Source organism: Corvus kubaryi, unplaced genomic scaffold (assembly GCF_017639235.1).
Source record: "Corvus kubaryi isolate FWS band 111438036 unplaced genomic scaffold, C.kubaryi_AGA036_p1.0 138, whole genome shotgun sequence".
NCBI classification, from domain to species: domain Eukaryota; kingdom Metazoa; phylum Chordata; class Aves; order Passeriformes; family Corvidae; genus Corvus; species Corvus kubaryi.
This window is the reverse complement of record NW_024580672.1, coordinates 2,762,545-2,774,920: the sequence shown is the minus strand read 5'-3', so window position 1 is coordinate 2,774,920 and position 12,376 is coordinate 2,762,545. Positions and strand designations below refer to the sequence as shown.

At 37.5% G+C, this 12,376-nt stretch overlaps 1 protein-coding gene across 1 annotated transcript; it reads left to right on the top strand.

The window, feature by feature from the left end:
• Nucleotides 1-2,425: 2,425 nt before the first annotated feature.
• Nucleotides 2,426-10,871, top strand: VDAC2 (voltage dependent anion channel 2). Its single transcript, XM_042018610.1, has 8 exons — nt 2,426-2,538; nt 3,536-3,585; nt 5,844-5,996; nt 6,086-6,138; nt 6,574-6,801; nt 7,968-8,118; nt 9,003-9,060; nt 9,858-10,871. Exons 1-8 carry the CDS (start codon nt 2,472-2,474, stop codon nt 9,947-9,949), a joined length of 852 nt encoding a protein of 283 aa, XP_041874544.1. The 5' UTR covers nt 2,426-2,471; the 3' UTR covers nt 9,950-10,871.
• Nucleotides 10,872-12,376: the final 1,505 nt, after the last annotated feature.

The following is a 12,376-nucleotide window of genomic DNA, read 5'->3' as shown; positions in this document are numbered from 1 at the left end:
AATAGGGTTGAAGAAAATTACTTGTGGTTATAAGAATTTGCAAACCAAGCTAACATTGGAGGACACAGAACTGATTTTTTTATGGCCCTGTTTTCATTTAATGAGCATTCTGATGATGACACTGATTTATCAGGTATTCAGTGTATCGAAAATTACCTCTTGGTTTTCTGTTTTGTCCTCATCCATCCCTGTCAGTTTTATAGTATAGTATTAGAACAGCAGTGTGACAATTGTACTTTCTACCAATATTTTATTACAAAACTTGCATCTGTAGGCTGGAATGTCTGACAAATACTGGCTGGTTTCACTGAAGCAGTAAGGATGCTTAACTAGGCTAGATTAAATGGCAACATCCTTTTTACTGTAATAATCCTCTGAATTTTGACACAGATACAAGTTTGTTAACTTCTCAAGGCATTTTTGCTTAGCATAAATCTCTTGTCTGTATTGGTTGTCTAGTCAGTTTGAAAACATTGAAAACAAAAGGGAAAAGCTCATTTATTTTCACTGTAAAAGCATGTCTCTGCAGAAGGCTAATATGAAACTTCAAAACTAGAAATAATTATTCTTCTGAAGATGCTAGTTAGAGATCTGTTCATTAAAGGAAACATGTAGCTAAACCTTCTTTGTAATATTTTAAACTGCTAAAGAATTGTACAGTTGCTGTATGGCAGAAATTTACAGGCGAGAGGTCTCACTCTCCCTTGTAATTTGATCTCTCACCTGCTTCTTTTTATGGAATAAATAATAGGAATCATTTAATGGCTTGTCACTGGGATTAAGGTCTGTTGTTCTGTAGACTTGGACTTGGGCTAAGTCTCTTCAAACTTCAGATGCTCTAAGCCATTTTTATGTCTCTTTAAAAAAAAAAAAGTTAAGCTTAACTCCCTGGAAAACCAGACTTGTCCTTAAGCAAGTGATAGATATCTTGATATAGTGACCTGGTTGTAGAGTTTAGACATCTTTGCTAAAGATGTTTTTCTGAATTTGTGTGTATGTGTGTGAAACTGAGTGTAAATATTGTTTCTCAGAGGAGGTTGAAATTATCCTCTTAGAGCAGTAGGGAGCTGAAGTAGGGTGCTCTGGAAAACTGCATTATGAGTTGTAGAAGGATAAGAAACAGTCTTGTGCCTTCCCATTGATTGCTAAAATAGTTTGGTTTTTCTTTTTAATAGTAGCAGTTCATACAATTTGGCTATATATGGCAGGTGTAATTAGGGTTTGGAAGTTAACATGTGAGAACACTGCACTTGTTATTTTTCAAGTTCTAAAGATAATGTTTTCATTTACTTAAAAAGAAAAATAAAATCAATCCACCACACAAAAGCAAGATAAAAAGTCAATTATGTTAATCTGACTCTGCCTGCTAAACAAATGTGACCAATCAGTTTGAGAAGATAAGATTTTTGTTTGCTTGTGCTTAGCCTTTTCATTGCCTTGTCTAGTTAGTTTTGTTGTTCCCCCCATCCCTTCTCCCCCCTTTCACAGCATGGGGGGGAGTTACTAATACGCTCTGTTTTCTGTATTTCTCAACTTTAAAATACAGGGCTTGTGTAACAGCAGCCTCTTGCTGTTGAAATCATGGGAAAAGTCTTTCAAGGAGGGTACAGATACACTCTTATCTTCCCAGGGAGGAGAGTGAGATATGGGCCTGGGTGAGACCTTAGCCTGGTGTCTGTCCATGGGGCCAGAGAGGCTGGGCCATAGCTCATCTGCAGTGACAGGTTCTTTAACAGTGGCTCCCTGTCTGAGAAGGGGACTTGTAAAGAGATCTCACAGACCCTGCACTCCTCCTACTTGGATGTTTTAAACTAACAAGACAACCTCCCAAACTTAAACTCTTGTATGTTATCAGATCGATTGCTGGTTAATGGTGTTACGTGTTATTTTTTACACTGTGTGTCTGCCATCTAAAATATGGGGCAAAAATGATGTTGGAGAGCAGATATGCTCTCTTTTTACATTTTCGAAAATTAAACCTTGTCGGTACTTTCAGGTAGTTTTCATAAGCGTGTGTCAAATTCGACTTTGTAGAACTTCAGGGAATAACTGTCTGCATTACAGGTTTTTAGATTTCCAGTGTCCAGGTTTTTGGCAGTAACTATGCCAACTCTGGAAATGTGAGTTACTTTTTAATTTCTGGTAATGAAAGTTGTATGGAGAAATCTACCTGAAAAATTACAAACTGGGTGGTCTTGTAATGCCTTTTCTCTGCAATGCCTCTTCTCTGCCTAAGCCAAGAAAACATCCTGTGTTCAGTGACTTTCATTGAAAATCTAGGTGTTTCACGGAATGCTGTAGTATTGTATCTATTAATTATAGGTGTATAATTATATCAATTTTATCTATTAATTGCCTTTATGTAGATTAATCAGTCTTAAAGACTATCTTGAAAGAATTGGGGTAGCATTTTTTCATGTGTGCAGTGGTAAAAGGTTCATTATTAATTAGCCCCTTACCTTTCAGCTCCAATGGCGATTCCTCCATCATATGTAGACCTTGGCAAACCTGCCAGAGATATCTTCAATAAAGGATATGGTAAGAATAGTACCTTTTATAAGTGGTGTTTGAGGTGCAACAATGAATTGCCTTTTTAAGTCTGTATGGAAAATCAAATGATCAAATACCAGTGTTTTTGGGGAGGAGGAAGGTGTGCTGTGTTGATATCTTTACTGCCAACTAACAGATCATTGAAGGCTTTTTGTGGGCTGTTTTGATGTGAAGGTTATTAAATCTTACTGCTCAAGCCACATAAATGTCAGAGGTGTGCAAGTATGAAAGAATGTAAGCAGCAAGTGTAGTTTAACTTAGGAGCACACTTTGTTTACTGGTCTGTCTGTGCCACAACATTTGTTGATATAGAAAGGGTTATATACCAGTGTAGTGTTGTAGCCTTTTTTGGACTAGAAAGAGGAATGGCTATTGGAAAAAAGAATCCTTCCACATCTTAAAATGTATTAATACCAGACAGCTGCATAGTTAAATCATTCTTTGTCACAGTGCTGTTTCTTTCTGGTCTTTGGAAAAGTGTGGGCTTTTTTTCACCAAGACTGTTGCTCACCTCTCTGGATAACAATGTGAACTGACACTCCCATAAAACCTACTTATATTATTACAGTTCCAGTGGTTGTGTATTTCCCAGTGACTTTGCTTTACAGTTTTTTACTTTGAGATATTTTGTCTTGGTGCTAAAAGAGGCATGTTATGCGTTGGGATAGCTCTTTAAAAGGCATTGACTATAAAAACTATTCCATTCCAGGAACAGAAAATAATGTATTTCCTCTTGGAAGCATCATTTGGTAGTTAAATGTACTAATGTAGAACTGAGAGGCACTTCCCTGCCTTGTTTTGGAGAGGCCTCCTTTACCTGCTGAGGCATCTAAAAGTTTAATGTTGCTGAAGTCACTCTGTAGCTGTTTATATATGTGTATATATGTGGGACACTGCTGAGACTGCCTGAAAGACCAGCATATTGAAAAATGTGCAGGGCCTTAGTTAAGGCCTAATTGTCTGACTTTGACTTCTCTTTGTTAAGGTTTTGGGTTGGTGAAACTGGATGTGAAAACAAAATCTGCAAGTGGAGTGGTGAGTTTAAGTAAATTTAATTAATTATATTTTTTTCTAGCTATGTTCTGATACTTAGTTAAAAAGAGCACTTTTCAGATGCTGTTAAGTATTTTATAGGTTATATGAATGACAAATTTCTGGTGTAAGAGAATTTCAGAAGCCCCTAAAGATCTGAATGTATCAGGAATATTGTCTTGTTCAGTAATCTTTGCATAATAAAAGGGTTTGTTAATTGTCCCTGGTCTTAAGTGTGAAGGTGAACAAATAAAGTATTTTAATATACCAATTATAGTATACAGATTTTATTTCTGAAGTATCTTGTGATACTGTTTGGTGGAAATTTCTGTGATCTTGATTTTGGTATGAAGTAGTTGGCATTGAATAAGTATGTTGAATCTTTGGCTCCTCTAGGTATTAAAGCGTTGCAGTAGTGTTCCATGCAAGATATCTTGGTCATGCAAGCAGTGCCCCCTGTAACTTTTATCTATTTCTAGAGCAGACTTTGCAAGATACAAAGGTAGATTTATTTTTTTTCCTCCCCATAACTGGAGCCTGAGCAGTGTACCTTGCTCTTAGAAACAAGGTTCGTGGGTTATATGCTCTGTTTTTTTCTAGAAGTCTGTATCCCAACTGAAAAACAGTTTGCAAGAGCCCTATTACAGAGGTAGTTGTTCTTACCTTAGCTTGTTTCTCTGGAGGACTACCAGTTATGCTGGTAAAATTCTCTGAAAAATCCAAGCCCTAATGTGAATCCTGTATTAGTTATAAGCCGTCCTTCCCAGGAGGAGAAACTGCTGGCATATATGTACTACAGATGTTTTAAGGCAGAGGTAAGAGATAATATAATACTTTGCTTCTCCTGAAGCTGTTGCCGCAATGGTTACAGTCACATAGACCCTTTGCAGTAGGAATAGCACAAAGCAAGAGATTAAAGCTGAAGGTATTTGTGTAGTGCCCATCCCTTGCCAAGAAATAGACCTACTAGAATTATGCAACTGTGTATGGTGTAGTGGGTCACTAACATAATACAAGCACATGTCTTGGACGTGGTTAAATTTATTCAGCCACCATTAAAGAACAGTCTCAACCACGTTCATTTTGTGCTGTCTGGGCTTTTGCTGTAAGAGTGCTTAAGGACTTGTGATTTCAAATCTGTGTTTCCCTCTGGGGAAGGTAAGTGTGAGAAGTCTGTTTGAAAAGAATGTTGTGCATGGAGGAAGACAGAGATCAAAATGTTTAATTAAATGTTTTAAGAAGTTGAAATAATGAACTTCTTCAGTCATAAGGGAAATAGTACTGGGAAAGAGCTCTTCACTGGAAAGAGCTCTTCCACTGGAAAGAGCTCTTTAACATGTATTTGCAAACATGGCTTCCACTTCTAATTGCCTTCAGTTTTTGAATAGTGGTACACAGAAACTATTCATTCTGTTCTTTGCGAGAATGCAAATAGAGAGAGACATCAGTGATTACTTCTTTTAATAAAGAAATGTGAGTGATACTGTTGACTTCTAAGTACTTTCAAGAGTTCCAGGTAAGATCATACCATACTATAAACCCAGACTGTTTGCTTAGCTCTCCCACTTCAAACATGAATGTTATTTCTGTGTCATGGAACCAAAGTGCCAGGGGATTAGGAATTTTACAGGTGTCAGTAAAACATGTCTGCCTATGGCTGGTGTGAAAGGCTAACACATTGGGTAGACTAAGAATTCTCTTTAAGAAACAATTAAAAACCCAAACCAAACAAAAAACCAAAGCACCCACCCCATCCCTAATTTGAAAAGTGATGCCATTCTATGACATTTTACGGTTGCACATTATTTATCTTCAGGGATGGTTGACAAGAATAATGAAAATACATATGTGATCCTTAAAGAATTTTACTGGAGTTGCATTATGTGCCTTAGAGTGTTCTTGGCTCTTCGTTTGATTTTTAACTTTTCATTGGGAGTATTAAACTGAGCCTTACATTTCAAGAACTTGTTTCTGCTTTAGAGGAGGATCCTTATGGTGGCTACTGTCTTGCTTTGGAGTTAGGTTGCCACCCTGTACATTTTGTAGGGGTGGCAGGAACACTGCAGTTGAGATGGGGACTGGGGGGAGGCTCCATGTGGGCATGAGTCATTAGTTCTTGGCTATGCTATTCTCCCTTCTCCCCCTGCAAGTTGTCTACTGATTTTAAATTTTTTCCATATTGTAACAAGGTCTTAGTGCTTGCTGAAGGAAACACTCTCTGTAATGCTTTCAGGATGACATGTATCTTCTGTGCATTTTAGGAATTCACAACATCTGGTTCATCGAACACAGACACTGGAAAAGTGAATGGGAGCTTGGAGACCAAATACAAGTGGGCTGAGTATGGTCTGACTTTCACAGAAAAATGGAACACAGATAACACTCTGGGAACAGAAATTGCAATTGAAGATCAGGTAATAGATTAGGAGAATATTTATTTGCTTTACCTCTGTGTAAGAACTGAATTTATAGCTTTATCTTATCTTCTCCACCCTTCAATTAGATTGCCAAAGGCTTGAAGTTGACATTTGATACAACTTTCTCACCAAATACAGGGTAAGAACGGTTAATGTTTTTACCTTAGGGAGTAGCAACACCCATGGTCTGTTGATCTGGTCTATGGTATTGACAGAGCTGTTTGTATGGTTTGCTATTGATCCAGCTTAGCAAGTCCCAATGCTAAAGGCTCTTTACCACCACGTCACTATGGGGTTAGTATTGCACATTTCACAACTTTACTTATTTTATGGGATAGAAATACCTGGAAGATTGCAGGAGACATGCAACTGCTGCTACATTAATCAGAAAGTGCCTGTTTGCAGTAGTTCGGTGTGCTCTGGATGGGCTGGCTGTACTTTTGCCTGGTCCAGGGGATGGGATGCATGTGCAAGGCATTTAGATACGTTGTGTAGAGTCATAGGACTTGAATTGGGCAGATCATTGAGGAGGATCATGTATGCTTTTCTTAAGATAACTCTTTCTCTGTTTCAGAAAGAAAAGTGGTAAAATTAAGTCAGCTTATAAACGTGAATGCGTAAACCTAGGTTGCGATGTTGACTTCGATTTTGCCGGACCTGCAATCCATGGTTCAGCTGTCTTTGGTTTTGAAGGCTGGCTTGCTGGTTATCAGATGACTTTTGATAGTGCCAAATCAAAATTGACAAGAAATAATTTCTCTGTGGGTTACAAGACTGGAGACTTCCAACTGCACACTAATGTGTAAGTACTGAAAACTTCTCCGGCTTTCCAGAAGCAGGCTTTCTTTACCTTTCCTTCTAGTTAAAATACAAATGCTTGAAATATCAAGAGGTGCTTACAAGGCTATTAATGGAGTGTGTTTTTCAATAGGAAACTCTAAATAAATGTAAATGATACTTTGTATCTCTCTTTTTCAAAACAGTCAACACCTGTGACTGGTTAGCACTTGCAGCATAACGCGTGATGCAGCTTACCAAATACTGAAGTACATGCAAATTGGAAGTGGAGTACTTCAGTTATGTAGAACTGATCATAATGCTTTTTCTGGCTATCCCATTATATTGAATTGTATCAGATTGTAATTTAAGGGCAGTAGATTTGTTAGAGGTAGTAGTTAGTGTTGCACTAATGCTGTAGTAGTTTCTAGAGCAAGACTAGATCTTTGCTTTTGGACTTTTTGTGGAGGTTCATCTTCTTGCCTGTCAGGGATGAAGAGTGCATGAAACAGTATAACTAAACAAGTGTAAGGCATCTTGTTTATGAACTTTCTTCAGACTTCTGCCTTTAGATCTTCAGAGCAATCTGATCAAAACGTACTGAAAAACATGGTGTTTTCAATCCAAATTAATAAAATTGGTGGAGTTCTAGTGCATTTAGGTAGTTAAAAGTTTCTGCTTTTGAAGGGAAGCAAGGGGATTCTATCTGAATTCATGGAAATTGAAGAATATAGGAGAAAACAACAAAATATTTTATAGTCTGGACTGGAAGAATTCTATTTCAATTTACTGATGTAAAACATTGTGACAGATTTTTGAAAGGTCATCCAGTTCTTCAGGAGTTTCACATACTCAATAATCATATAATTCAGAATGCCCATTTTGTAACCATTAACGTATCTGTCAGTTTTGTAAGGATGTGATCTGGAATTTTGTTCAAGGACTTTGTTTGACAATTAACATGAGAATTAGCTGTAGCACTCTGAAATACCTTTTTATTTCCATGAATTACTGCAGTTTAATTTTGCCCTGAAGCCTTTGTTCATCTCCCCTCTCTTGTCAAAAAATGGGAAGCAACTCAAAGTTTTGAAATTCTTATTTGAATAAAAATCTGAAGTATTAAAATAAAAGGGGGAACAAAAGGAGGGGATTATGCAAATAGGAAACTAATTTTTCTCTTAATTTGTGCAGCAATGATGGTTCCGAATTTGGTGGGTCAATTTACCAAAAAGTGAGTGACTCTCTTGAAACTGCTGTAAACCTGGCTTGGACAGCAGGTAGCAACAGCACTCGCTTTGGCATTGCAGCTAAATACAAGTTGGATTCCACTGCTTCTATCTCAGTAAGTATGGCTGTAACCTGAAGGGTTGTGCAAAGTATAGTGTATTTCCAGTTTCTGTGAGTCCATGTGTTATTAGTACAAAATAGACTGGGAGGCCTTGTAGGAATTACTGTTACAGTCCAGGCAATTATAATGAAACCAGCAGTATTTAAATTCTGTAATGTTGCTTACAGCAAAGTCTCATAGAATCTGGCTGTCAAATATGCTTATGTTAGAGATCCTACTGTATTTATTAAAAGAAAAACACAATTGTCAAAAAACCTTCATGTCTGGTTCTGTAAGTTTACAGAAAATTTTTTACGCCAGTTTTTGGAGAGCTCTGTCACATTCTCATGGTAAGAACTCTGGCAATACTGGTTAAAAGTTGATCAGCAGAAAAGTTTCCTGTATGTTACAAAGTTAGAATCATCCTGTTGATGAAGTGATGCAAAGTGACATAAATAATTTTGTACAAATTGTTTACGATGATAATATGAAATGTTTGCTGCATGACTGATTGGACTTGCAAGATACTAATTCTTCTAATATGATACTAATACTAATATGAACATGTAGGATTCTTCTGATGTGGCATTTTTTGGGACACTGGTGGTAGATGGCTCTGCCTTCTGCAAAGGGGGAAGTGGTGAAGTTCACCTGCAAAACCACATTCCAGTAACAGTTCTCCCTGCCCTTACATTCCCTCTGCTCTTAAATATGTTATTGCTTCTGCTGTAAGTTGAGGGACGAGGGCATAGCTGGAAGGAGAGAATTCAGGAAGCACAGGGGTACTGAAAGAACAGTAAAATTTGGTTTAAGTGGTAACGGCAGTGTTGCTGTGGTTCTGAATGGTAACAAATAACTAATCAGTTAGAACATTTCAATTGTTTGGTTTTTTTTTTTAGGCAAAAGTGAACAATTCTAGTCTAGTTGGAGTGGGTTACACCCAGACCCTGAGGCCAGGTAAGAGCTATCATGTGAATTATGTTATATATATCTTCTATGCATCCTAAAGAAAATAATTGAGATATCTACATTTATGTGCAACTATTTTCCTTCAGAATAATTTTTTCTTTGAAGGCTAAGTAGATGTTTTACAGTAGCGTCAGTCGTACATCAAACCTTTATCTAAACAAGACAAACTCTATCTAATGGTATTAATGCATTATATTCTTCACTGATCTGTGCAGGAGTGGACTGTATTATGTTTGACAGCTTAGCTTTTGGCTAGGCAAAGCATTGCTTTGTCCAGTTATACCATGTTGAATGATAGCAGGTCTTCAAATTATGATTGTCAAAACCCCACACTTCCTGCTTTTCATATTTAGTAAAAAAACCCTCCAGAACTTAACTTGTTCTGCTTAAATATGAAAGCACCTGTTAAGGCTATATTACCATTGGTTAGTTCCTTATTTGAAAACCAGTAAAAATCCTAATTTCATTCTATCCCTTTATAGGTAGGAGTGTCTGTGTATGCACAGTGTTCCTCCTCCTTTGCATGTCTTAATGTAGTAGAGGAGAACTCTTGTGTATTTTGCAATTAGAGACTTGTATTCACTTCATAACTGTTTACAAAAATCATACAGCTTTCTTTCTTCACGTGACTGACTTTCAGCAGATTGCATGGGTAAATGCATTCTCCTCTAAAAATCTTTAGAGGAAAGTAATTGTATAGAAAGAGAGGGACTTGTAATGACAGAGGCTGAGTTGCATGAAAGCTACTGTGTGTGTTGTAAACATGCTGCTTAAAAATCTTACAGGTGTGAAGCTTACACTGTCCGCCCTGATAGATGGAAAGAGCATCAATGCTGGTGGCCATAAACTTGGTCTTGGCCTGGAATTGGAGGCTTGAAAAGGTGAAGAAACTGCTGCAGAGAAGGGATATCAGAAGAATTTGGCCTTAAAATGTATTTCCAATGTGACCAGCAGGCTTTTTTTTCCAGGAAGGATGACCTAGAACAAGAGCTGTATTTGAAGTATTTAGACAGTTACTTGTTAGCTGGTTTCTAGTTAAATTGGTTACCCATCTAGTTAAAATTCTGCATTAGTGCAGTCACTTAAACATTATTTAAATGTATTTAACTGTTTAATGCGCTACCCACAAATAATGAAATAGACATTTATGAAAACTGTACAATTGTGTGCATGTTTGTTTTTATGTTCCTTTTAATGAATGAAAAATGGATCACTGGATGTTTCGAAATGAGGTCAACAATTTTGTTGAATGACCTGAGCTAGAAATACGTTTGGTATCCCAAGACAAATTATGAATAAAACAAGTACACACACATACTTGTGCCTCAGATATTTTAAGAGTGAAGATAGGAGGGTAGTGCTCAGTTAAGTTTTAACTTTAAGTAATCCAAGAAGTAGTGCTCTGTACCTTTGTGCAGTTAAGGACCCCCACCCATGACAATACTGAATATAGGTGAACAGTTGGATTCCTCAAGCAAATTGAATGTGCTTTTCTGTCAGGTAAGGTTTGTGACAACACAATGGTTTAATTCCCCCTGTGATCCACAGGCGAGATATACTGTGGTCCTAGTTGGCCTCCTGATGCAAAAAGTGCAGATCGATGTACTTGGCACACTGAGACGTTTAAGAAATGTTCCTTGAAAAACCTCACCACAAACACCTTTTGCTTATATTTGTATGAAGTGAGATGTATCTCTGCAATTGAATGTAACAGTGTAATGGTATAACAGCCTGCTTATCCCAACTGCTGTGAGAGGTTTCTGCTTAAAATGACTGAAATAAAGACAATTTTAAATGGAGATTGAGGAAAATGCATCTGATCTTGCTTTCCCTTTAACTAATAAATCTTGGCAGATACCCATTTTAAGTCCAGAAACTTGCAGAATAATGGGAAAACTCATGTTTTTCCAGGATAGTAATAAGAGAGAATAGAAGTATGAGGGATATTTGGTCTGTGAACCCAATATCCCTTAAGGTTGAACTAGGTGTGAATGTTTTTAATGTGGAATATATTAAATACATGTAGTTGCACTGGTTACATTTAAGAGTTGGGATTTACTGAGCTTGGGGGAATGCCTGGAGCCTACTTCTTAAGACACTCTCATAGCTGAGAAGGGTGTCTTGATACTTAGTCTTGCAGTCAGTGATTCACAGCAGCTCCCTTCATAGTGCAGGTGGCTGGCTTATAATCAGGAAGCTTTCTCTGGTTTAAAAGTATTATCAGTTGATACTGGATTAAAATTAATGCCCATAAAAGTCTCAGTGATTTCCTCGAGGTCTTGTTCCATCCCGCATTGTTGCCCTCAGACTGAAATTCTCACGTGAAGCACTCTGTTATGAACCACCTGTGTTTAGGCTTTAGCTGTGGAGTAGCTGAGCTACCTTTGCAGAAGACAGTAGAGCTTAAGCGTCCAGCTCAGGCTCTTAAGCAGGCTTGCTAGTGTGTTTGACTAGTTTTCTTACATGATAGCAAAGCATTTGTGCTTTGGATTACCTTTATTGCTGTTGTCACTAAATGCCCTTGTCTGAGTCATATTTCTACCCCTTGATGGTGGAAGAAGCATGTAAGGTGCAATTCATTGCTGTCATTGCATGTTAAGGTCTGTAGTACGTATTTTTAGTTTGAGGTGGTTTTATGTGCTAGGCCACTTAAAAGCTAGAGACCATGCAGCCAGACATTGAATTTTTTATATGTGTTCTCTTTTCAGTATAACCCTCTTTGGTGCCTCACAAAGAGTGTCTGGGCTTCTTCTGATACAAAAACCACAAAAAGAAAAAAATCTAAACCTTAAAAAACCAAAACAAACCAAAAAAGCCCCAAACCAAACCAACCTACCAAACCCCAAAAAAACCTCCCTGAAATGTTGTGTGCCTGTATGCATTGTCCAGCTGCAGCACCCAGGCAAATAATTAATTGTGTCTTTTGGTTATGAATGATGCCTTGTTTCTATCCTTAAACCAGTGACACTGATGTTTCTCAGCTTTTGATAGGGCTGTAATTGACTTTTTTTCTGGTGATGGTGGTTTGTGGGTTTTGTTGTTTTTTTTTTTATTTTAGAAGCAAACACTATAACCTCTTTCTTCACTACCTGCTCCTCTAGATGTTTTTTTTCTGAGGTTACAAAATGGGTAAGTGAAATAGAAGCACATATTGCTGCGTTTCTCTTCAACTCTTAAAAATTAGTAATGGAAAACTTGAACCTGCTCATTTTACTCTTTGTAAGTGTGCATGACTTTACTAGTCCTCAGCCTTTAAACCTTAAATAGTTGTATTTGCTATAATGCTGATAGGCAACTGGAGAAG

Excerpts from the sequence above, each read along its gene's own strand:
- VDAC2 (XM_042018610.1), top strand. The coding sequence starts at position 2,472 with ATGGCGATTCCTCCATCATATGTAGACCTTGGCAAACCTGCCAGAGAT. Across the intron at positions 5,997-6,085 it reads AAATTGCAATTGAAGATCAG|ATTGCCAAAGGCTTGAAGTT; the intron begins GTAATAGATTAG and ends CCCTTCAATTAG. Across the intron at positions 6,802-7,967 it reads TTCCAACTGCACACTAATGT|CAATGATGGTTCCGAATTTG; the intron begins GTAAGTACTGAA and ends TAATTTGTGCAG.